This window comes from Tetrao urogallus (assembly GCF_951394365.1).
Source record: "Tetrao urogallus genome assembly, chromosome: 25".
NCBI classification, from domain to species: Eukaryota; Metazoa; Chordata; class Aves; order Galliformes; family Phasianidae; genus Tetrao; species Tetrao urogallus.
Window position 1 is genome coordinate 4,692,982 of NC_136838.1, and position 25,496 is coordinate 4,718,477.

The 25,496-nt window shown below is 46.2% G+C and overlaps 4 protein-coding genes across 4 annotated transcripts in view; 3 read left to right on the forward strand and 1 right to left on the reverse strand.

Moving 5' to 3' along the window:
- Window positions 1-1,630: 1,630 nt before the first annotated feature.
- Window positions 1,631-11,099, forward strand: CHERP (calcium homeostasis endoplasmic reticulum protein; the record flags this gene model as incomplete). The annotated part of the gene is made up of 18 exons (XM_079546941.1): window positions 1,631-1,655; window positions 1,747-1,920; window positions 2,313-2,494; window positions 3,052-3,189; window positions 3,405-3,556; window positions 3,902-4,013; window positions 4,393-4,482; window positions 4,580-4,814; window positions 4,964-5,142; window positions 5,549-5,945; window positions 7,150-7,388; window positions 8,141-8,274; window positions 8,553-8,639; window positions 8,935-9,084; window positions 9,215-9,331; window positions 9,511-9,605; window positions 10,118-10,303; window positions 11,062-11,099. 18 exons carry the CDS (start codon window positions 1,631-1,633, stop codon window positions 11,097-11,099), a joined length of 2,730 nt encoding a protein of 909 aa, XP_079403067.1.
- Window positions 11,100-12,653: 1,554 nt separating this feature from the next.
- LOC306955503 (uncharacterized protein C19orf44 homolog) lies at window positions 12,654-16,448 on the reverse strand (the record flags this gene model as incomplete). The annotated part of the gene is made up of 8 exons (XM_079546805.1): window positions 12,654-12,743; window positions 12,818-12,984; window positions 13,105-13,200; window positions 13,712-14,180; window positions 14,379-14,452; window positions 14,929-15,286; window positions 15,542-16,126; window positions 16,272-16,448. The coding sequence occupies 8 exons, from the start codon at window positions 16,446-16,448 to the stop codon at window positions 12,654-12,656; spliced, it is 2,016 nt and encodes a 671-aa protein (XP_079402931.1).
- Window positions 16,449-16,666: 218 nt separating this feature from the next.
- CALR3 (calreticulin 3) lies at window positions 16,667-19,973 on the forward strand (the record flags this gene model as incomplete). The annotated part of the gene is made up of 9 exons (XM_079546806.1): window positions 16,667-16,796; window positions 16,971-17,072; window positions 17,216-17,419; window positions 17,847-17,941; window positions 18,128-18,337; window positions 18,462-18,575; window positions 18,662-18,805; window positions 19,606-19,698; window positions 19,806-19,973. The coding sequence occupies 9 exons, from the start codon at window positions 16,667-16,669 to the stop codon at window positions 19,971-19,973; spliced, it is 1,260 nt and encodes a 419-aa protein (XP_079402932.1).
- A 1,174-nt stretch (window positions 19,974-21,147) lies between these two features.
- The window catches only part of EPS15L1 (epidermal growth factor receptor pathway substrate 15 like 1), a gene marked incomplete at both ends in the record, with an annotated part of 30,782 nt that continues 26,433 nt past the window's right edge, over window positions 21,148-25,496 (forward strand). Inside the window, 3 exons of the mRNA XM_079546922.1 lie at window positions 21,148-21,177; window positions 25,094-25,135; window positions 25,314-25,403. Coding sequence (XP_079403048.1) covers window positions 21,148-21,177; window positions 25,094-25,135; window positions 25,314-25,403 — 162 coding nt within the window. The remainder of the gene's footprint in view (window positions 21,178-25,093; window positions 25,136-25,313; window positions 25,404-25,496) is intronic.

The following is a 25,496-nucleotide window of genomic DNA, read 5'->3' on the forward strand; positions in this document are numbered from 1 at the left end:
TTTTCTTACTTAGGTGAAACTTTGGGAGTGCAGTATGTGAGTAGTAGTGGTCACCTGTGAGAAATCAGATTGTTCTGCTCAAAGGGAAGGATACCTGGCACATGTACGTAGGCAGAAGCTAGCATGATCTGGGTGCTGTAATTAGTGTCAGCATGTGAGCCACTGGTAGCTTTAGACATCTTACTGGGTTTTGTGTTGATAGCTCCTCGGGACATGTGGTGCTCTGAAGATCTCCTGAAAGAGTTTTGTTTTCTGATTGCATTTTAGTGCCAGGTAGTGGTTAGAGCATCTTTATCAGCTGGGAAAATGCCTGGGTTTGTTCATTTGGTTTTTTGTTTTTAAATTACCTGAACATTAAATGAAATCCAGGCAATACATAGGCTTTGTAGGAGCACAGTGAAAATAACTGTTGGTAATTTGGGGTCAATTCATGATAATTCTGAAGCTCAATGCTTTTCTAATATGTGTTCAAAGCCACATTTTTCTGATGTAGCATTTTGCAGCAGAAGGGAGTTCTGCTATGTAGCCATTTGTGAAACCACTGCAATATAAATACAGGGAAAGTTTTGTTTTTCTGAGGCTTCCGTTTCTGAATCATGCTGTAAGCTGTCAAAAATAATTATCGGGTAACTTTGTAGTAATGGCACAAGATGATAAAACAAATTGATTGATCCTGAGATCATGGGTGTATGATACAACTGTGATACATAGCTACAGAAGTGCAGATACACAGGTAGCAGTCACCAGATGTCTTTGTTTTGTGTCGGTGCTCCATACTTTGATGTGAATATGGGTGCTTTTACCAAAAAAAGTTCCGAAATCCTTGCAGTATGAAATGTGGCACTTCAGCAAATGCACAGTTTTGTATTGTTTTCCTCTTCTCATTTTAACTCTGCTGTTCTGTAAAGCTCTGGATGGTACCTGGTTGGATTGCCTGTGCTGCTGCCCTCCGGCCTGTGGATATCGCAGCTGCGAAGACCCCTGTGTGGGACTGTGGGAAGATCACACATCAGTGGCTCTCAGGGACAGTGACACTTCATAACCTACAATAAACCAGACGTCGAGATGCTTTTTGACTGACGTCCGGAGCTCTTCGAGCACTTCCAGCAACGCTGTGGCGGAGGGCTCCCGCCGCGCCTCGCACCTCCTGCCGGGCGGCAAAGCCGATTCGTCCGTCATCGCGTATGATGCTCGAGCTCTTACTACCGCCGCTCTGAGGAGTATCAGGTGTAGAACTAATCTGATTTTAACTGCATAAAGAAATGAAGTCACTTGGAAAGTATCAGTGTTCAAGTATCGTACTTAAAAAGTATTACTTAAATGCCCCTTTATAGTGCAATTAACTGTCGGGTTCTATTGGTTCTGTGCTCAGGCGAGCGGCTCCTCGGCCGCCCCGCCCGCTCGGGAGGCCCCGCCTCTCACGGCTTCCCGCCTCCGGCCGGGCCCCGTCACGTTCCCGCCCACTGCGTGCGGGATCAGAAGGGGGAGGGGTCGAGCGGCCGTACTGGTGCCGCGCCGCGGCCGTCTCCATGGAGATGCGGCCGTAAAGCGCGGCTGCGCGTGTCTCCGGGCGTCTCGCGGCACTTCCGGCCGCTGCGGCCTAGCGGCGGCGCCCCGTTGTCCCGCGGCCATGGAGATGCCGCTGCCACCCGACGGTGAGCGCAGCCCGGGGGGGCGGGCGGGAGCGGGCGGAGGGGCGGCGGGGCCGCGGGGCCGACGCGATCTGACGGAGCTGCCTCCTCACAGACCAGGAGCTGCGGAATGTCATCGACAAACTGGCGCAGTTCGTGGCGCGGAACGGGCCCGAGTTCGAGAAGATGACGATGGAGAAGCAGAAGGAGAACCCCAAATTCTCCTTCCTCTTCGGGGGCGACTTCTACGGCTACTACAAGTACAAGCTGGCCCTGGAGCAGCAGCAGCGTGAGTGCGGCTCCGCTCCCTTCCCGCGCGGCCGTTGCGGCCTTCCCCGCCCCCCTCCCCCCACCCCCCCCCGCCCCGGCCGTGTGCGGCCCTCCGCTGTCCTCTGGTTCGCCGCTCTGCCGCCCCCGGGCGTGGGCCGCGGGTTGGTGGGCTGTGCTGGCTGTGAGCTGCAGCTCGGCTCCTGCAGGACGCCCTGGTCTGGCCAGCGGCTCCTGGCGGTGTCCAACTTGCGATCAGCTACGACCCCCAGATCTCTTCCATCGGGGCTGCTCTCCAGTGCCATGGTCATGTGGTCGTTTGGTATTAAATCGTTGCGTAAAGAGGGAAGGTCTGTTTTGGAACCAGCGTGGATTTCGTATACAGATACTTTAAGAGCTCACTTTGTCTCATAGTGTTGTGCAAGCAAAGTCAAGACATTGAGGCTCCTCCACAGATCCAGCCGCTGCCACAGCCATCCCTCCCACCTGCTGCACCTATCCCTGCTCCGCAGGGCACTCCTTCTGTGGAGGAACTCATTCAGCAGAGTCAGTGGAACCTGCAGCAGCAGGAGCAGCAGCTCCTTGCTATGAGACAGGTTGGTGTAAAATAAGCACTTGGCTGGCTTATTTTGGGCTGTAAGAAACTGGAGTGAAAGAAGAGAGGAAGGCTTGCTTCTGATTGGTGGTGATGAGGCGGTGCGTTGGTGAGCGTGGGACGTTATTTTACTTATTTTTGTTCTGTTGTGGTTGCTTTCATCTGCTTAGAGCAGATTACCTGATGCCTTAGTAAGATTGATCCTTGATTAATTTATTTACTATATGGAAAGGCCTGCTGATTTGCTGAGTGGAATAAATTGTGACTGCTTTAATCTTCACTTAATGCTGCAGGATGCTGGGAACTGCAAGAAATTCCATCCTGTAGTACCTGAAGGCAGATTCTGATTGGGGGTGGGACGGCACTGTGTATTTGAACTAATGATTTTGTAGCCATTGAATCATTTACGTGTAGTCCACTTGCTTATAAAAGGTCTTGCTGTTTGGGACAGCTGCTTTTGGTTAAGAGGCTATGAGGACTGGCATACAGCAATTCACTTCTCAATGCTCTAAAAAAGCATTGGATGCAATGTAATTCTATTAATTTTTTTTTTTTCAGGAACAAGTCACTTCAGCAGTAGCCCTTGCAATAGAGCAACAAATGCAGAAAGTTTTGGAGGAAACTCAGTTAGACATGAATGAATTTGACAACTTGTTGCAGCCAATAATTGACACATGCACCAAAGATGCGATCTCAGTAAGTGATCTGAGTCTGGAGTTACTTGGTGATGTTATGGGTTAAGTACAGTTGGAACTTTCTGACTGTATAGAAAGCAGCAGGTTAATTACTGTTGGTAGGCAAGAAAATTACTGGAATGTTTCCTCTCTGGCAGTTATTTCAGAGTTGTAGGAAATCCTTACGATGTGAACGCATTAGACTGACTTAAAATATTTAAAATCTTCTTTTCTAAGGCTGGCAAGAACTGGATGTTCAGTAATGCAAAATCTCCTGCACACTGTGAGCTGATGGCTGGGCACCTGCGAAATCGCATAACAGCTGAAGGAGCTCACTTTGAGCTTCGGCTGCATCTCATCTACTTAATCAATGATGTATTGCATCACTGGTAAGAATTAGATTGTGTTTTTCAGCTTCAGGTTTAGATTAATGTGGTGAAATCTCTCTGCTTATTGTGTTCTCCTTATGACTATTCACCTTTTATTTTTAATGTATTTTTTATTTTTAGCCCATAGTTGATGCAAAGAGCTGCTGTTTCAATAGTGGCATTCAGCTTTTACCTACTTTGTATGTTTTTATCTCATGTAAGGCTGTACTGTAAAAATGACGAGGAGGGACTTCTTTATTTCTGTATATCCACTATTTTTGGTAGAGTGGGGAGGAACTGAATTATGGGGTTCTTCCTGCTGTGGTGGAAGGCAATAACTCTTATCTTCCCTTTCTTTTTTTGAAGCCAACGGAAGCAAGCAAGAGATCTTCTGGCTGCTTTACAGAAGGTGGTTGTTCCTATCTATTGTACCAGCTTTTTAGCCGTGGAGGAAGATAAGCAGCAGAAAATCGCCAGAGTGAGTGCCTGGTGTTGGTTTAACTTCTTGCTTTGTTTTGCTAGGTTAATGCTAAGCAAATTCTCAAAGGATGAAAGAAGACTGCTGAGAGTTTTCTAGTCTGGTTGTCTTCACAAAGCCTATCACAGGATGTGCTTTGAGTTTAAACCTTAATTTGAACAAGAACCTAAAAGTCCTTGTGATTTATGTAGAAGCTGCTGTAAGGATGAGTGTGTCCGAGTCTTCAGTGGCTCCAAATACAACTTGAAAATCATAAATTTTACAAAACTGGAAACATAAAGAAAAAGATGAGGCACTTTTTTTTTTTTTTTTTTTTTTTTTTTTTTTTTTTTTAATTGTTAATCAATTCTGAACACCTCTCACTCTTGAATTTGTGCAGCTTCTTCAACTGTGGGAGAAAAATGGGTACTTTGATGAGTCAATTATTCAGCAGCTGCAGAGCCCAGCTCTTGGACTTGGCCAGTACCAGGTTAGAAACAAACGTAACACTTTTCTTATTTATGTACACATTTTGAAAACAAACTGTTTTAGATCCAGCACAAACTTTGTTCATAATTTCTCATCAGGCAAATTTGATCACTGAATACGCGACTGTAGTGCAGCCTGTGCAGGTTGCCTTCCAACAGCAGATACAGAACCTGAAAACTCAACACGAGGAGTTTGTAAACAGCTTAACGCAGCAGCAGCAGCAACAAATACAAATGCCACCACTGGAGAATGATGTGAAATCAACTCCCCCTCCTCAAGCGCCCACAACAGCGCCAGCCTCAGCTCCACCATCTGCTCCAGTTACACAAGCAGGTACTGAGCTGTTCTGAGACCTGTGCAGAACTCGGTGGGTAGATGTCTGCACTGTGTTCATGTATCCAGCAAAGTTCAGATGGAGTCTTTTGTGTTTTCATAACTGCACGTAGCTTTGGGTGCCTCCAACTGTTTCCAATTTGTTTCAGATGATGGTAAATCGCAGCTGCCTCTAGCTGGTTCTTCAGAGTATGACACAACAGGGTCTGGGGTGCAGGATCCTGCCTCTGGTGGACCACGTGGCCCTGGGTCTCATGATCAGATTCCTCCAAATAAACCCCCCTGGTTTGACCAGCCTCATCCTGTTGCACCATGGGGTCAACAACAGGTATCAAACACTGTTCTGAAACAATAGGTAAAGGGAGGGGGAAGTTCAGAAAGACAGAAGACTGCCTTGGTATAGGAAGTGCGTTGAAAATCTTGGAATGTCATGAATCCAGGTTGGACTCCAAAACTTTCTCGTTTGGGGCAGTTAAAGGCAAGGTGTAGCCTATGTGTCATGGTTTTTCTACAACGCTTTCCCTATGAACGAGCAGAACAAGAAGTACTCCCCTGAATGCAGCACTGTGTGTGCTGATCAGTTTGGTCTTTTCTCTGAAGCTGTGGTGGTTCAGAACTTGTTTCACCTGTGTGTATTGCCTACAGGGGACACTTATTTAAAAGGTAGATTGCCTTTGCTGCATTCATTCTTTTGTAGCCTAATGACCAGGCTCCTTCCTTACTTTTCCCACTAGGGACCACCTCACTGTCCTCCATGGAATAACAACCATGAAGGAATGTGGAATGAACAAAGAGATCAAGGCTGGAACAACCAGCGAGAGACGCCTTGGAACAACCAGCCTGATCCTTCTTGGAACAACCAGTTTGAAGCACCGTGGAACAACCAGCATGAACAGCCTCCATGGGGTGGGGGTCAAAGGGAACCTCCATTTCGAATGCAGCGGCCACCTCACTTCAGAGGCCCATTTCCTCCACATCAGCAACATCCCCAATTCAACCAGCCCCCGCATCCGCATAATTTCAACCGCTTTCCACCTCGCTTCATGCAGGATGATTTTCCACCTCGCCATCCCTTTGAAAGGCCTCCTTATCCTCATCGTTTTGATTACCCCCAGGGGGATTTTCCTCAAGGTAAAGTGTGTAGCAGGCCAGGTTTTCTTACACTGCAATACTGATTGCCTTTACAAACTTGAGTGCTTCTGGGGTGACAGCTTACTCAGTGAATTGCTCAGGTTTTCCTGAGGAACACTGAGTCTGTGGGTTTGGGAAGCTGCTATGAAGTGGCTCAGGAAATACCTACGGAGTTGGATGCTTCCTTACTTTTTTGAATCATCCTTCCTTCCCTCCCTAATGGATACAGATAACCGGAAACCATTGTCCAGGCTCAAGACAGCAGCTGTTTGAGCACTCCTTTTGCAACCATTTATTTCATTTTTAAAGTAGCACAGAAGTGAAAATCAGCATTTTCCTGTGAATTCAATTTCCTGCACATCAGGCTGTAGGTGAGGGCTCCTCAGCTGGCTCCTGCACTGCTGCAGAAAGTCAGAGGAATGAAGTCTGGAAGTCTTCTTTGATTTAGTTTCTATTTCATATTGAGAAATTACGATTATTCTGGGATATAATCATTGTCAACTTAGAGTCTAAGGATCCCTGTGGTTCTGTGCAGCGGGTTGTGTTAGAAATGGCAGTGTGATTGGTTTTGTTTTTTGCTTTTTGTAGCTTGAAATGGCGCTGTAGGAGTTGCTATTCTAAGCTTAAGAGGTTCTGAGTTCTGCAAGCCCAAAGAAGGCTGAAACCCAGAGAATGATATATTTGGGATCTTGAGCGTTCTTTTGTTGTGTCTTTTTTAAGAGTTGCGGAAGTGAGTTGTGAGAACAGCTTTTCTTGTCTGAGAAAGGATGATTGAAGCTTTTATTTCAATAAAAAACGCTTTTGGATTGTATTGGAGACCAGAACATTTGTTCTGTTATGCAAAGTTGTTGGAGGAGGGGATCTACTGAAACAGATGGCTAAAATTAGGGAAGGGGTGAAGCAGTGACTACACACTGTGTTGTAAGTCTGCTGTATGTTCTACGGTAAAGGATGGCTTACAGTTAATAACCAGGTATCTTGAGGGTATTTGCTATAGCCAGAGTGGGAGATGTGCTGCATGACTTTCATGGCCACGGGCCTGTAGCCAGCCTCTAGTTCTTCTGTCTTGTTGCTTTTCTTGATCGGCAGGACTCCAGGGTGCCAAGGTTGTTTTTAGGATCAATGCACTAACTGCAGTGCACTTCTGATCGCCTTCGTTTCTCTACAGCTAAGTAAAATGTTTTAACCCTCCCACTCTGTGCAGAAATCGGACCTCCTCATCACCACCCTGGGCACAGGTTGCCTCATCCTGGAATCAGCGAGCATCCTCCCTGGGGGGGGCCGCAGCACCCTGATTTTGGGCCTCCCCCACATGGATTTAACGGGCAGCCTCCTCACATGCGGCGTCAAGGCCCCCCTCACATGAACCACGACGATCCCAGCCTGGTGCCAAATGTTCCCTACTTCGATCTTCCTGCTGGACTGATGGCCCCGCTTGTAAAAGTAAGTGCTTGGGATGGGCCCAGACTCAACTGAAATCCCTAGTCAGCACTGTGGGCAGTTTAACGTGGACATTCACGGTTTCGCATCTCTCCATCCAGCAGACGGGAAGGGTTGTGTAAATGGTGAGAATTCCAGGTGTTTGTCCCAGTGAAAGCCAGTGAAGCCTGTATACATGAAAGACTGATGTGGGTTTGAAAACGTTACCTCCGCTGATTTTCATATAGGCAGAGGGAACCCGTGGTTCTGGTGGGGCTGCTATACACTAGTTTTGCTATTTGGACTTCTTTCTTGCATAGATGTTTTGTGACACTAATGTTGTACACACAAACAAAGAGTGGTAAGGAACAGGATATGTATATGGGAGATAATTACACTTATGTATTCTGTGCTTGAGATGAACAAACAGGCCTATTCCATTTTAACTTTCTGTTACTCTCAGCATGCACCAGTTTTAACCAGGTTTCCAATCCAGGCACTATTATCACAGAGCTGGATAAATAAGACCTGCATTTTATCTACCTGGTGATCCAGTTAACGTCCCAGTACCTGTAGTTGTTGGCTTATCTCATAAGAGTCAAAATGGTGGTGATAGCACAAGAAAGCATTGGGTCACCTGCAGAATCCTTATTACTGGAGCATTTTTATCCAGTAGTGAACTGTGAGGTCCCCACAAGGTTAAATCTATATTAATCTCTTTGGATTGGCCACCCCATGACACATGACAAGAATGTAATTTGTTTTGTTTCCGGCAGCTTGAAGATCATGAGTATAAACCTTTAGATCCTAAAGATATACGTCTTCCACCCCCAATGCCCCCCAGTGAGAGACTACTGGCTGCGGTTGAGGCATTTTATAGTCCACCATCTCATGACAGGCCTAGAAACAGGTAAGAGTAGGTATAGCTAACAATGTGGTAAGGAAAATGCCCTAAGGAGCTGTCTCAAACCAAGAAGTGGCTCTCTCTTCCTTCACCCATGTCTTGGTTCTTCTAATGCTAAGAACGAGTGCTCCTGTTGTGTGTGTTAAACCGTTTGATCTTACACTGAGACGCGCAAGACCTCGGTGCCCAGGCTCTTTGTTCCCTACCACGTTGAGCAGAAATCCTCTGTTGATGGTGATTGAGTTTTACAGGCGTCTGTTCTATGTGTGATTGATTTATTGCAGTGAAGGCTGGGAGCAGAACGGGCTGTATGAATTCTTCAGAGCTAAAATGAGAGCAAGGCGGAGGAAAGGTCAGGAGAAGAGAAATAGGTGAGAGACCTTGACTGCTGCCTTCTGATGCGTGCTGTTCATTTGGAAGGTGCTAGGACTGCCTTGCACTGGTGCAGGGGAGCAGTTCACGATGTGTTGCTGGAATTAACTGAGTTTTAGCTTGCTGGAAATTCTCTCTAATCTGTAGAAAGTATTTTTTTCACACTCAAGTTTTGTTGGGCTTGTTTGCTGAAATGCTGCGCGTGTGTGATTTCAATTCGGTCAAAAGCACATCTACATTTCTCAAGCATCTCCAAGGAGTTTCACAGGAGTTTCTCTGCTTCTGTCTGTGCAGCGGCCCTTCTCGGTCTCGCAGTCGCTCTAAAAGCCGCGGTCGCTCCTCCTCCCGCTCCAACTCACGATCTTCAAAATCATCTGGCTCCTACTCGAGGTCCCGCTCTCGCTCCTGCTCTCGCTCCCGATCCTATTCACGCTCTCAGTCCAGGTAGAGTGCGGTGAGGTGAATCTCAGGAGCTCAGAGGTGGAGGTGGGGGAACGACCTGCAGGGCTGAGCGTGGAGCCCTGCGCGTTGCTCTGCTGCCCCGTGCGTCTGACGGTGCGCTGTCTCTTTCCAGAAGCCGGAGCAGGTCCCGCTCTTCTCACAGCCGCTCGCGATCGCGGTCACGGTCGAGGTCCAAGTCTTACTCCCCAGGCAGGCGGCGCCGCTCCCGGTCTCGCAGCCCCACCCCTCCGTAAGCTCTTGTTTGTTGGTTTCTCTTTTTGCCTCTGAAAGTTTACAGCTTTGTAAAAGAATATCTTAGTAGAGGGGTGAGGTTATAGCGAGTGTTAATGTTTAATGGAACGTAAATGACTTTGCACTGGATCCGAACAGCTATTGCTTGTTCTTAGTTTCATCTTTGTATTTCCTTAGTTCTTCTGCTGGCTTAGGTTCCAGTTCTGGACCTCCCATCCCAGAATCAAGACTTGGAGAAGAAAATAAAGGCCATCAGATGCTTGTGAAAATGGGTAAGGTGCTGTTCTCAAATCTGACATAAGCCAGCAAACAAAATGAGGCACGGTTCATCTTTGCACGTTTCTGAATATTGTCCCTTTCAGCACCTTGGTATTCTAAGGTCAGAATAAGGATATTCAGAGATGTAATACACAGAACATGGAACACTGATGGCAATTGCTGTTCTGAGAGGGATATGGATGAGAGAAGGATGTGAGTTTAGCATGAAATAGAATTTAACTACCTGGCATCTTTCATCTCCTTATAGCACAGATCAGCATCAGCAGGACCGACAGGACAGATTGGCCTTGTGCTTGTCCTCCTAAAATGTTTTTAGGGATTGAGCTGATGCTTTTCACCTCCCGGAATCCCTGCTTTTTAAGTAGAGGGGACAGTTCCTATGTTGTTTCAGACCATTACTATCCTACCACGTTGAACTGGCAGTTCCTGTAGTTATTTCCAGAATGTCTGTTGAGAATTCTAGTGCTGTAATGGTTACAAGCTGCAATGTTTGTACCTTCTGCAGGATGGAGTGGGTCCGGTGGATTGGGAGCCAAGGAACAAGGAATTCAGGACCCAATCAAAGGAGGAGATATTCGAGACAAATGGGATCAATACAAAGGAGTGGGAGTTGCATTGGATGACCCTTACGAAAACTACAGAAGAAATAAAAGTTACTCATTTATCGCACGCATGAAGGCTAGGGATGAATGTAAGTAAATGTTGCTAAGCAATTAAAAACTGCTCGTGTTTGTGGTTTTGTTTTGTTCAAGGAGTTTTACTGTAGAATATAAACTCAAATTCAAGTTAACTCTTAATTCTTTCTAATGTAATGAAGAGAAGAAACAACAGGTAAGTGAACACTGTGATTAACCCTATGTCTTCTACTTCTCGGGATTGTGCTGTATTCTAATTTCTGAAGCCTTCATTAATTATCATGTTCTGTGTAAGCCACATCCTGCCTGTAATACCAGTAGTCTCTGTCTTCAGATGTTATCCTTTAAACAATGAGAAGACTGGTCCCAAAAATAGTGGAGGGGGCCATGCCATGGATGGATGGCTGCCAGAGCAGGAAGGGTGTTGGAGGGAAGCTGGCCCACGCTCACTGTTTGGCCCTGCCCAGCTCCTGCACTGAGTGCTGTGTTCTGTCAACCCCAGAACTGGTAATCAATTCACTGTAGTGCAGTTCCAGGTAGGGTGCAGAAAAAATGGAGGTGCTTCTTAGGAGATGAAAACAGTTGCCCAAACGAATTTTTGCAGAGTCTGTGCTGCGTAGAACTACACTTAGCAGTGATTAGAAGGAAAATAATTGGCATGCCAGATGAAAAGTCACTTCTGCCTACGACTGCAGTAGATCTGCATAATAAAATGAATTCAAATTGTTTTTAGTAGAGCCTTCATTCCATGAAGCATTCTGCAGTTACCTAAGCTGTCTGAAATGTGTAAGTGCTCTTTTCCCTATTGTTTCAGTGAAGCGTGAAACGCAAGACCCTCCACCACCTGAATAAGACTCTCTGAAGAAAGATGTCTTGCATCTTCTACAAAACATTAAACTTGTATAAATGCGGATGAGAGTCTGGAGGAAGTGACAAATGAATTACTTTTAAAATATGGTGGAAAATGGAAAGCTATGACATGTAATTCAGCAATTGTGATTTAGCAGTGGTTAAAAAGGCCAATCGTTCCTCTGACATGTCTAGCACACTTAAGGATTTCCATTTTATTTTGCAAAATTCTCTAGTTAGCCAGCACTCTGATACCAGTTAAACCCCGTTGAGCTCCCCCTGGTCCAAGATTGTAACTCACTCATGCCTGTGGAATACAGACGTTTTCTGATACGGTTCTATGTCTCTAGTTCCATAATGTATGTTTATTTCTCTCAAAAGGTTAATTCTATTTGAAGTGGAGGGGTGCTGCCTTGGGATCAAGTCAGACTGATGCTGAGCAGTGTATCCTAATGTCTAAATGGGGAATGAAGCATCTAGTTCCAGTACAGGTGACCTATGAGCACTGTGCAAGCTTGTTAGAACCTACCATACAACTTAACACCCCTACACACCAGCTGCTGCAATCACAACTCTGTTCAGAACACGAGGGTTAAACGTTCTAGCTTTTCAAGCACTCTGAGGGATGTTCAATGCTTTGTAACGGAAGACATTCTTTAAGCTTTTTATATTTTTGTATATACCCTTTAATAAAAGCTAATTAGTTCAATAGAAGAGAATCAACTTTCTCTGTTCTGCAAGTTTCTAACAGTGAAATGTTCTTGGAAACTTCCTTTAATGTGAACGAGAATAAAGTTTTGTAACCGTTCCCAGAGACACCAGCTGAAAGCGTTGGGCCCTGACACTGCACTTCCACTCCCCCGGTCTGCGTGGTGGTAACCACCTCCCAGAGTAACTTGTTTGTATAGCAGAAACCCTCTTAAAACCATGCAGTTAATATGGTGAACTATCAGTTTGTTCTAGATCTACTGTAGTTGTGAAACTGTAACTGTCTGTGAATCAGCATACAACACCTGTATGTTACCAACTTGTGAATTTTATTGTTTTGCCTTCCAATAAACACCTTTTTTAATAAAAAACAACATGGTGCTTCGTATTTCACAGTAAATGGGTTTCAGTATTAGGCTGTAAGTTTCCCTGTACTGAATTTACTGTAACTCTGCCTATGTTTGGTTTTGTAGTAATCTGATAAGATGCTTCAATGAAGCTCTAACAGGATGGTATTTTCCTACTGTCATCATAGTCCTTGATGCGCTGGTATAGACTTCCACTTTTACTATGATAAAAGAGCAGCTGATCTATGTGATAAACACACAGAACTTACCCCAATCCTTTCAGATAAGAGCTATTTTGGTTTTCTTCTTTGCTAACCGTGCTGACTCATAGCTCTCATCAATCCCTGCACCATGAACAGTAGTAAAAAAATACAAACAAGCAGGAAAACAAACGACGCATTACAAGAAACAGAGCAGCGGCCATGGTTTGCAACTTTTTATCTGTGCAGTCTGACAGGGTTTCTTGTTCTGACTTGAGATCTGTAAAGGAACGTTTCAACATTCATGATGGTGGCAGCATCTCTTCCGCTTCCTGGATTTCTTCAATTGCTTGTTCAATCGTTAAAGGTGGGGATTTGTGACTCTTGATGTACTGCAGAAAGTTAACACACAGTTTATTTGTGTAGAGAAATACCTCATAGCATGTAATACCTCTATCATAAATACCTCTTTAGCCTCTTCCAGCGTATGATAGTGGAACTTCTCGTTCTCTAAAGACTCCACAAGGGACAAGTGAAGGTGCTGAATGTTCTCCACAAATTGCTGGGTCAACATCAAGTGCTGTTTTAACATGGCATTTAAAACAAGGACTGAGGGACTGTATGCTGTCAAGGCTGCAAAGAGCAAAGTGTGTATTTCAGTAACATCGCAGTCGTGGCAAGCATTAATAGCGAGTCAGGCAGTGACTCCATGCATCAAACAATCAAACAGCATTCAGAGAAGTCTTTCAGTACCTTCCACTGCATCCATGCTGATGACATGACTGGCAATAGGCACTGGATCCACGTAGCTGTTTCCAACAGGCAGACCAAGCAGTGCAGAGCTGTTTGCTGAGCAGACAACAAGAATTACTGGGGTTGGAGGGTGACAACTCAATACTAGAATTCAGTTTCAGCTTTAGGGCATTGGCTTCCTTAGAACAGCTCTAAACCCAACAGGGAATTCAATCAGCCAAAATAATGCTGAAGTAAGTCTGTGCCCTCCTCCCTTTACTTATTTCACGTTCACCCACTGCCATTGTGGAAGCTGTATTTTCTAACCTTGGACACAGCAGAACTAAAGGTTCTCATACTTGAAGGAAGCCACTGTTCTCAGTGAGGTCCCATTTTCTCCTGTCTATGGCAAAAAGCATCTTTCTTAGTTTTTCCCTTCAAAGAGGAGTAGGAAACAAGCTACCCCTCAGAAACGAAGGTCACAGCTTGCTTACAGCTATCAAAGTGCTGTGGTTAAAATGCTTTTAGTGGCATGTCAGCCAGGGGAAACTGATCAGGTCAGCATGTAAAATATGAACAAATCTCAAGATTGAAGAGCATGGCATCTTGAATGTAAACATGAACTTACTCCTTGGCCAGCAATAGGTGAACGGAAAATCCACTGTCTGAGCTGCAGTTTCCTTTACTTCTGCTCTGTGTGCCTGTTTGTGCCTCTCTCTGGTAAGTAAAGGGGACGATGCTGAAGAAGATGGGTCTTTTGCAGAATATGCGTAACTCTCAGAATGTTCCTCTGACATTTTTGTTACAGTTTCCTTGTCTGTTGTAGGTGGAGACGGTTCAAAGTCTTCAGAATATTCTGAATTAACAGTTCTGTCATCATGATCAGGATAATCCTGTCTGTGTCTAGAAAAACCTGCAGAAACTTCTCCTAAATGCTCAGGGATTTCAGCTTCAGTCACGTTTTCAGTATCCCTTTCAGAAGCATCAGCTGCACCAATTTCTGCACTTGTTTTAGAAAAAGTTGGATCCTTTTCCCCTAGGAATGTGTCCTTTTTTGGATTTCTATTTGTTTCTTGACTAATTTGAGTGTCTGTCCCCTGTAAAATAAAAGAGCTGTATGTTAAGAGAATCAGCAATATATAACATAAATATGGCTCCATTATTCTTAATCTTTGCAAGTAGTGAGCCATGCCCAACTCAGAGAGCTTTCCAGCAGAACAGATGTGTTTATTTTAGAACCTCCGCCCTTCATCAAATGAAGGCAGAATGGGAAGATGTGTGAAATTTCTACTTACTTGCTGCTTTAATTCTGCCATCCCGCTGGTATTTGGTGCCAAATCATCAAGGCTCAGGATATTCTGCCTGAAGTCTGCAATCGAATGACAAACTGTTATGAGAACTCACAGGAAAGTCACAGAATGCTTCCTACGAAGGACATAAAGAAAAAGCGTAATATTAAGAAGGAATTGTACTTCTAAAGATTCCTCCTGTCTGCAGGCAGACCTGCCTACAGCTCAACAGGCTCTCAACCTCCTGCATTTATGCTTGTTTTCACTCACACCCAACAGTGTCCTGTCCCACTTATATATCAGCATGAGTCTGAATGCTGGACTTGTTTTGACGTCACAACTGTGATCCAGAGAAGCTCCTTAGTTGAATTCATTAAATCAAAAGCCAAGAAAAATACAAATGTGTAACAAAGACACCTACACAATTTCTAAAACCAAAGCTTATGTAAAAATAGCCTACTGAATATTTCCAAAGGTAGTATTTGCCCACACTGGTTTGTAAATAATGAGTACAATTTGAGCCAAGTCTATCGAGATAATGCTTAGAAATGCTTACCATTTGAGCTTATGCTAGTTGAATCTTCCACATCGTCTGCTTCTGAAAATAACTCATCTAATGATTTTATTTCACTTCCATCACTTCTCTCTGACAATTGACTTTGCTTGGCATTGCTTCTTCTGGGCAAAGTAATTTTTACAGTATTGTCTTTCACGGAAGAAGATGGTGATTGAGATCTCAGATTACGTTGTGCTGACCGGTTTCTGCTGGCCAGTGGAGATCTTAACAAATTACTTCCACTTAAAACGATTTTCTCTGAGTTTTTGCTGTGAAGAGAAAGTACTTCGGGTACCTCTGTCAGTGGAATTTCCTTGTGGGATGGAGGAGGCGCTCCTGGTGAAACTGGATTCTTACTCTTTCAAAGAACACGAAAAAGAGATTTATGCATTTCCTCATTACTGTATGTAGATCACTAAGAACAAAAACAGACCATAATGGGTGAATCCCAGTCATTTCATAGTGTGAAACCATGCCAACGCGTATCATGAGCAATCTGCAAAGACGTTAAAAATTGTTTCTGGTGTTAGTAAATAGAAAGCAACATGATAAGTGAAAATACTGCCATCAAAGTGTAAACAAAAATACATAACACACTGAAGCTTGTATTTACCTTTCCACCCCACCTGGAATCAGCTGTAACACACCTTTGGTTCTCCCTTCCACAGGAAAACTCCAAAGAGCTTTCCGTGACTTTCCTCATTTCCCTCTCAGCACCGCCCAAACCAAGCTGTTGTGTAACTGTAACGTTTCTTGTGGGGCTTTGGGCGCTTTCCTCTTCCTCAGAGCAGCTCCCGCTGGCAGCCACGTTCTGACCAACTTCAGCGCAGCCCTTCAAGTATTTCTTGCCTCTTGCGCGGCGCTCAAGACTGGAAGCAGATGAGGAATCTTCACCCAGAGGCTTCCGGCCCAACTCAGCGCTCTGCAATTCCAGCTGCTTTTTCCGACTCAGGATTTTGCTTTGCAGCTGCGCCGCTTTCCTCAGAACTGAATTCGATCTCGCGTGAGAAGCGCTGAGCTGAGAGCTCGTGGCTCCGGGCGCTTCGCCGCTCCGCGCCTTCAGGAACCTGCCGCGGCCCGGCGGGACTCTTCCCGGCCCCTGCAACTCTGCGCCGTCCTCTCGGAGCTCAGCGCAGGAGCGGAGGAGGCCGCATTGCCCGCCGGCGGCTGCTGCCCAGCGCGGAACAGCGCCGCGTCCCTGCCGGTAGAAGACGCGAAGTGAGGGCGCTCCTGCAGCTTGCCCGCACCTTCAGAGCCGCCCGGGCCCGCGGCCTCCTGCCGTTCCGCACACGTGGCCGAAGTACCAGCGCTGGGGCACGGCACCTCACCTGCTTTCCACCCACCTGTCTACGCACGGCCATCTCAGGACGGACAGCGCTCTTGCGGCCGCAGATCCGCCAGGCTCCGGGCCGTATCCTGGAGACGGCGACCCCCCAACATCCCGTCCGCTCATTGGCTGCACACAGAGCCCCGCCCCCCCAGCTACCCTTGGGCGTAACCAACCAATCCCAAGGAGACATGCTGCGGCCGGCCGGTCAGCGCCGCCTACAAGTCCCAGCATGCACCGCGCGGTGCGGGCACGTGCAATTTGCATCTCCCTTGGGGACTCTAAGCCAATCGGAACGTTAGTTATAAAAGACAGGGAATGCGTAGCCAATCAGAGCCTAGTATAGAATGGGCGTAGGCGCGAAGTTTGGAGGACGGGCCGGAGGCGCGAAGCCGTTGCTGTGTGAGAGCGATGGCGGCTGGGCCCGGAGTGCGGCGCCGGAGCAGCGCAGTCGGCGCTGTGCTGCGGCTGGGGCTCCTTGGGGCTGTGCTGGGGACTGCCCGGACTGCGGTGTATTTCCGGGAGCAGTTTCTGGACGGAGGTTGTGGGAAAGGGAGGGAGGGTGAGGGTGTGATGAGGTGGCTGGCCGTAAGGGCGGTGAGCGAGCTCTGAGGGGAGGGGGGGCGGGAAGGAGCCGAGCCCTGCCCTGCCCTGCCCTGCCCTGCCCTGCCCTGCCCTATAACGCTCCTTCTGTCTCTCGGTCCCGGCCCAGCAGGTGGTTGGCAGAAGCGCTGGGTGAGCTCTGAGTCCAGGCCAGACCTCGGCACATTTCAGCTCTCTGCTGGGAAGTTCTACGGGGATCCTGTGAGAGACAGAGGTATTTGGGGGCACGGGGAGGCAGTGTGGGGCCCTCTCAGGATAGCCTGCATAGAGCCACCGTGTGTGGGGAGGGGAAAAGGCCTTTTTTCTAAGAAAATTGAGGGAAATGTAAGTTTGAATATTATCTTAATACCTTTATAGGTCTACAAACAAGTGAAAATTCCAAGTTTTATGCAATCTCCTCACGATTTAAACCGTTTAGTAACAAAGGGAAGACTCTGGTCATTCAGTATACTGTGAAACATGAGCAGAAGATAGATTGTGGTGGGGGATATGTAAAGATTTTTTCCTCGGACTTGGATCAGAAGAACCTGAGTGGAGCTTCCCCTTACTACATCATGTTTGGTGAGTCTGTAACTGCTTCTCCATTGGCACAGCATTGCTACTGCTGTTGTGCAGCTACTGAAGGATATTTGTGGAAATGACAAAAACATTCAGGAGAAAGTTGTTTTAATGGGAATGTTGTGGCTGTAAGCAGTTATCTGTTCTATACCTGAAATTTCTGAAAGTATGCATTAAATTCTCAGCTGACTTGAAGGGCGTTCAAATATTTCAGGTCTTTACCTGAAACAATGTAGCAGAGGTTGTTGTCTGCCCTTAAGGGTATTTGTATGCAACTTAGTGAAATTCTTTGCTTGTATCTCAAGGTTTGTCGTTAGGTATCTGGTGTGATTACATAATTTTTACATAATCCTTCAATCTATGCTATAGATAGCAACCTGCATTTTTCTGCAATGAAATTAAGGATACAAAACATATGATCTCTTTGTAGGGCCAGATATTTGTGGATCTGAGACAAAGAAAGTCCATGTTATTTTAAATTACAAGAATAAACTTCATCCAATCAAGAAACCAATCAGATGTAAGGTAAACACGGATTTCAAAAGTAAACCTCAAGTTCCCATCAAACTCTAGGATCACCAGTCAGAGGGCTATGTAAGAAGGAAAAAAACACACCATTGCAGGCATATATTGTGACTCTGATGCAAGGCAGTTTCTATAAGCTGTACTTAAGGCTTTTAAAGTATCTTGTTTGCCTTCTTTAAAACCCAGGTTGATGGATATACACATCTGTATACTTTAATCATAAGGCCAGACCAGACTTATGAAGTAAAAATTGATAACGAAGTGGCTGCTTTGGGCAACTTAGAGGACGATTTGGATTTCTTGCCACCAAGGAAAATTAATGATCCAGCAGTGAAGAAACCCAGTGATTGGGATGATCGAGCCCACATCGATGATCCAAATGACATCAAACCTGAGGTAACTCAGCAGTTTGAATCTGTAGTTATTTTGCATTATTGAATTATTTCATTCCTGCTGAATTCATTTTATGGATTGAACTACCCATGTTTTTGATTTTGTTAGTCTTTCTGTGTCTTCAAAGGATTGGGATGAACCTGAGTACATTATGGATACTAGTGATGAGAAACCAGAAGACTGGGATCATGCTGTGCATGGAGAGTGGAGTTATCCTATGGTCAAGAATCCTCTATACAAAGTACAGATAACCTTGTAGTTCTAGCTGGCTGTGGCACTTCAACTCTTCTTTGTCCAACTGCATTCTGAATACATGGTTTGTTCTAGGGAGAGTGGAAGCCAAGGCAGATTGATAACCCAGACTATAGAGGCGTTTGGCCCCATCCACAGATCGACAATCCGCATTACTCACCTGACTGCAATATCTACAGCTATGAAAACATTGGCGCCATCGGACTGGATATCTGGCAGGTGAGTTGCTTTTTTAGGGGAACAAAGGACTTAGTTTTCACTGGGCATCACAGAATCACAAGGTTGGAAACGACCTGCAAGATCATCTAGTCCAACCACCCTCCCATTCCTATTAGTACCACAAGCACTAAACCATATCTCGTAAATGTGGCATGTGGCAATTTGTTTATGCTTTAATATGAGTGTTATCTGTTGACCTGCACAACCTGGTCCATAGAGGCTGCTATGCAGAGGGTTGGACTAGACGATCTCTGGAGGTCCTTCCAGCCCCTACAGTTTTGAGATTCTGCTTTTTTGGGATCTCTGGAGATGGCCTGTGTTTTTTACTTGCTTTTATTTAAATGTATGTACAAGATGACAAAGTTTCTAAGATGTGTTGGTTCATAACCCTCTACAGATAAGTGAGGGAGAAGTCCAAACTAGTCAGTGTAAGAGTTGCAAAGTGTAATTTGCTCCACCTGACTTAAGGCTTCCAGCAGCTCAGGTACTCCTGAGTCGCTGAGATTAATGGGACGAAATCTGCCCTCTGGAGGCCGCTCTGAGAAATTCCTCAGCTTTCCTGCCAGCCAGCAATCAGACTTGGCACTCCTAAGAGCAGTAAAGAAAGTTAAAACACGTTGTTTTGAATGTTGAAAGTAGCTTTCCAAACATAGATGTTTCTTCGTCAAATTCTGTAAAAGCTTGTGGAGTTCTTAACGTGTTCACTGCCTACTGAATGCGATACAAAGACGTTGAAAGACAGAATAGAACTGTAAAGGAAAATAAAGAGGCATCCTGTTATTATTTTTCCTCCCTCTAAGGTGAGAGCTGGCACAATTTTTGACAATTTCTTGATAACAGATGATGAGGACTATGCAGAAGACTTTGGAGATGAAACGTGGGGAGAAACAAAGGTAATGTGTGAAATTCTTATCAGTCTCAGTTCTTATTGCCGCGTTAAGAGTTCTGTCTAATCTGAGCTATGTTCTATTGGTGCACAAAAATGAAATCTTAACATTAGGATCCTGAAAAGGAAATGAACATAAGGCAGGCTGAAGAGGAGCAGCACAGACAAAGGGTCACGGAAGAAGAAAACTTTGAGCAATGGTTTAAGAAAAAACGAGAGGGAAAAAGCGAATCTCAGAAAGATAGAATAATGAAGAGTCCTGTCGAGAAAGAGGAGTTGTAATCGTTTGAAAGATGCTCGCATCGCTCTGTAAGGACTTTGATGTTTTGTTGAAGTCTGCATTGAAGCTGTATTAACAGGATGTTTTTAGTGGTAATCTTAGATTTGTGAACTCTTTCAGTTACTTTTTAGAAAAATAGAGTTATTAAATTAGCTATTAAACAGGGTAACTTTTATTAAATACATTTTAGCTGTGCTAAGATACCCATTTTATTTTGATGTTTTGAGACTTTTTGATGATTTAATATGAAATGTAAATTCATGCTGATACCAAAATAAGCTTTGTTTCATTAAAGGCTTCAGCATGTCAGATACGTGAAGCATTCTCACAACCTACTTCAAACTGGAGATAAGCTTTGCCAAGCCTCTCTAGTAATTACATCTTCTATGCGTAGCTTTTTCCTTTCCGCTCTTGTTTGTAATGCTATAAATTTGGTTCAATCTGAAGCCAGGCTTTGAGCCCATCACTTTTCATTACCTCTCCAAATCTCTATGCAGTAAGGAGGGAATGAAAGGAGTGGTGCAGGCCTTGTCTCAGCTGCGGCACTGTGACCAAACTGAGGTCAAATTCCTGCACTGATCCCCATCCTCTGTCCTTTAAGACAACTTAAATGGCCCTTCGGGGTGCAGAACTTTGACAGCTACTGGAGAACAGCAGGGTGTCATCCTTGACCTTTTTGCTAAACAAATCCCTCTTACTGTAGTTTTTATGTGATCTTGCATTCATTCAGGCTGCTTCCTGCTCTCTGTGAGCGCAGGCACCAGCTGTTAGCGTTGTTCTTCACACTTGAACGTTTGATCGGAGCCCCGAGGCAGCTTAATGGGGTGGAAGTTTTGTTTCGACGAGGTTTTGTGCAACACAATCGAAAGTGAACTCGGACGCGGCTCCTGCAGCTCAGCGCTTCGTCAGAGCCTCGCCTCGCTTCCCGGCGCTCCGCTCCCGGCCCCGCTTTGCCCGTCACCCCACGGCGTGAAGCTGCGGCGGCTCCCGTGGCTGCTCTCCTCCGGCCGGGGCCAGGGCCCAGACAACGCCCGCCCGCTTCGCTCGGGCTCCGAGGCGGCTCCGCTCGGCCGTTTCCTCCGCCCTCCCGCGGCCCGCCCCGCTCCGCCTACCGCCGCCGCTCGCCCCTCCCCCCACCCCCCCGCCTCGGCCGCTGCCCGAATCGGCGGCAGGAAGATGGCGGCGCTCATCCCGCTCAGCCAGCAGGTAACCGGCCCGGCCCGCCCGGCTGAGGCTGAGGCGAGCGGAGGGGTTCCGGGCCCGGCGGCCGGGCGCGGCTCGGGGAAGGGGGAGCGGGGAGCGGGGAGCGGGCCCGGCCCGGTGCGGGTCCTCCCGCCGCGGGAGGCGCGTCTGGGGCCGGGTCGGTGCTGGGACGCGGGCCCGGCGTTTGCCCGCGGCCGGGGCAGCGGAGGGACGCGGCGGGGCGGGGCGGCGGCACGATGGGCTCCGTCCTGCAGGCCGCGCGGCTCCGGGCGCCGCGCGTTCCTCGCGCTCCGCTTCGCTCCGCCCGCCGGCGGCGCTCCGTCGGCCGGTGCTCCGGCCGTTAACGTCTCCTTCGGCTGCCGGGACCGACCGCAGTGCGCGAGCAGCGCCGCCGTGGGCGCGGGGCCGCGGGGCTTTCCGCAGCAGCGGGACCCGGAGCCGCGGGCTGGCCGAGGTGCGGCCCGCACATCGCGGGGCGGTGCTGCTGCTGTTGCTGCTGCTGCTGTCACAGAGTTCTTTGGCTTAATTTCCCCCGAATAATTTCAGCCTGAGCGGTGCGGTCGACGTCTGTGCTGTACGTGAAGATGCTCGGTTTTCTTATGTTCTCCAAATGAAAACAGGAGCCCCGTGAACAAAACATCCTCGTGTCACAGCTAGGCCAAGCAGGAATTCATAACAACCGCTGCTGATAATTCACGTCATGCAAATGCAGCTATTTCGCTTAGTTGTGAATTTCCTAGGAGCGTAGAACATCCCGAGCTGGAAGGGACCCCCGAGGGTCACCAGCCCAACTCCTGACACACGCAGGTCTGTCATTTGTGACACCAAAACCTTACCTTTTGATAGAAGTGCCTTATGTTTGGTAACACTAATTTGCCGTGTCCCTTATAAAGGGAGGGCGCTGCTTTCTTAGCATTTTGGGTAGCAGGAAGGCTCCTGATTAACATTTTGTCATTAAGTGGACATTCAGAAAGATCCAGTACATCCGCAAGTGTGCAAATTGTTGACAGTTTTCGAGTGAAGCAAAGTGTTGCCAAACGTGTATGTAAAACGGCCTCTGGATTTGAAAGGGTTTGTTGTTGTACACGGGTAAAAACGCATCGAGTGTTTCTTTTACTGGAGATTGTGTGAATTCTGATGCTATCAATCGTATTTTCTGTTGTATAACATAGTACATTGTCTTGAGGAAAAAAAGAGCCCTTGTGAATATATTCTGTGAACACATCTGCTATTCTGGCGTTATTTTACAATGAATTCATTGGAAGCTGTGCTGAGGGCAGAAACAGAATTTTGCTGGAAATGAATAAACTTCCTCTGGTAATGGTCTCAATTTCATGATTACTGCAAAGATATCTGCTTGTTATAACAAATGCCAGAACTGGTATTAAAAGGAATAGGAGGGATTACACATCCATTGTGTTGCAGTGCATTCGCTCAGATATAAGAATGTTGATGGCAGCATGCTAGGAGCCACAAGCAACATGTGCAGCTGAGACATGTGAAAGCATTTAGCTATATTTGTTTTAATACATGAATTTAATTACAGTGTTCTTCCTGTTCTATGACGTTCTGCTTTTAGGAAAGACAATTCAGATGTCTAGCCTGCAGCATGCACAGTGCTTAACAAGTCTCAGCTGTCCTTGGCTAAGATGGCTGTGCACAAAGTTTGAGAGCCAGCGCCTAAAATCACTCCTCGTGTGAAGTAACAATGGAAACTGGTTTTGATTTACCTTTGATAACTTTATTATCTTGAATATTTGGTCACCTTATCTCTAGTCTTTCCACTCTGCTGGGTGTGTTTGACTTACAACCTTTGAAAGTTATGTACAGTTGCATTAGAGATGTTGGAACAGTGCTGTCAATCTGTCCTCTGAGGCAGCTCAGGGTACTCAGCAGGTGGAATCAAGGCAAAGGTAATCTTTCTGGGGCAGCAGTTGTCGTCTTTTGGCTTTCATCTCTGTGGGACAGTTGGTTTTCCCCTTTCAAAGTACCTGTTCTCATCCACTGTGTGATGTGATGAGAGCAGCCAGAAGAAAGTTGTGAAGCAGGAGGGCACAAAGCAAATGGCTCATCTGATGCAGTGCCCTTTGTGGCCCTGATGCGACCTCAGCAAAGAGGGCTGCTAGGAACTGGTTTAGTATTAGTTTACTAATACTGCTAAACTAATTAGTTTGGTAACTGTTCTGATGGCAGCAGCTTACTGCGGCCTTTTTCTCAGGTCTGTGTTAAAGGACGTAGAGACGTGAGCGTGTGCTGCGTAGTGTGATGGGTAGATATGCAGCTCTGCTATTTTTGTCACTTGAGCCCATTTTGTCTGGTCTGCTTCATCACAAAGATGCAGTCATTTAGGTAAATCGGTCAGAAAAGCTTAATCTTTGTAAAATAGTGCAAGTAGAGAGTGGAGTGATAAAGTGCTTCCAGCAGCACTTGGGTGCATTCACACTGCTGTGTGTGAAACCTCTCAGCATTAAGCGCATCACCCTGGATTCCTGCCTCCTCTGTCAGGTAAGTCAGCTGTATGTCAAGGCTGGCAGTATCAAATGAAGATGGGAGGAATGTCTGGTGATCGGGTGAGATCATTCCACGCTGCTGCCGGAGTGGTTTGCTCTATCTGGGATGAATCCAGTTCTCTAGGATGTTAGCCAAATCGGTTGGAGGAGCTTGTAGCTGGCTGTGGCTGCTCTGGGCTCTCAAGAAGTGGGAGGTGTCGGGCTGGGTGCAGCTGGCTAAAGCATACCATGTTTTATTCAGAGTCGGACAGACTGTTTCCTATTTCCTCATCTTTGAGTGATGCGTTTCCTACTCTGGACAGGAACACAGAGCTTATCCATGCTGTTCGTTTAGCTAGCAGAAGGATGAGTCAGGCTTATGAGTTATGGCCACGGCTTTCTTCTGAAACTCTTGTCCTGCTTCTGGAAGAGCAAGGGCATCTGGTGGTGTGCAGAATGCAGTGGCTTCCTTTGCTGATGGGTTTAAATGGAGAACGTTTAACATGTTTAAGAAAGTTCTGAAAATTGTGCTAGCCCAGTAGAATAATTGGCATTCAGAGAGCTCAGTGTCCACTTCTAATGAACAAGGGTAGTCATATTGGATAGCTCCTTAAATTAAGATTTGCCCTGTTTACTTTAAGCATATGGGAAGATTCTCTGTGTAACATGACGTTTCCTCCTCTTCATCAGTCTTCATTTTATTTTGTGATATTTCTCTCTCCCTTCTCGGTGTGGGCAGAACATCCAGAAGCCAGCTTGGGTGATCAGGAGGAAGGTGGAGGTTGGGAGGTGACAGTGAATGAAGGAATCCTTTGTTGGGTGTCTGAGTAATGTCCTGCAGGTGGAGAGCCGTCGTCCCAGGCGCACTTTGGGATGTTTCAACACCTCTGCATCTCAGTCATTAACTTTTTTATTGGGTTGTTTTGTTGTTTGCCTTTAAAGGCCTTTGGCTGCCATGAGGGGTGACTTTGTTTCAGACAGTGGTTGGATTGTAGTATTTTTGCTGTTGGTAGCAATGCTGGAGAACAGTGAGGAGGTGTAACTGCTGCACAGCTAGGACTTGTCTCTCTGTTGTAGGAGTTGTGTTTGGGGCTTCTCCTCTTTAGGAATTGCAGTTCTCATTTCCTTGGAACCTCGGGGAGAGAAGTCTGCCCTTTTGGTACGCCAAGAACACGCCTTTGTGTTTGCTGCTTTTGTGTAATGCAGTGGTAGCACCAAGCTGAAATCTTCAAACAACATTGCCAGGGAATTATGACATTTGGTAATAAACCCTGGTGTTCACTTTTTTCCTGAACTCTTTAAAAATATGCATTTTTTGATAAAAATACTGCACAGGGTACTATGTGCTTTTTATTTTTCTTGTGGTCACTAAATGCAGGCAGTCTTTGATTGCAGTTCATTATTTTCTTATCATCCCTCTTGTTTTTCAGTTTTCTGCTGGGATTCCACTGTACGAAACTTATTACAAACAGGTAAGTTTGAGGAGATTGAAGCACAATTTCCTTCCCCTCTCTCCCACGCTAAACTTCTGTAAATCCTTTCCACTGAGTGGAGCCATATAAGGTGTTACAGAAGCATGAATAAGACATTTCGTTTCTTGTCTCTGCTTACATGGCATCCTTCAGTTGAAGGCAAACCTCTGTCTTCCAGGTAGATCCAACATACACGGGGAGAGTTGGGGCAAGCGAAGCTGCGCTGTTTCTTAAGAAGTCTGGTCTGTCTGATATTGTCCTTGGAAAGGTGAGTTGGAGGAACGAGGCAATGTTTGCAGTAATTATCTGTGCATTTGTTTCACTGCAGCTAAGACTGAGCAGAAGGGGTGAATGAAAGCAG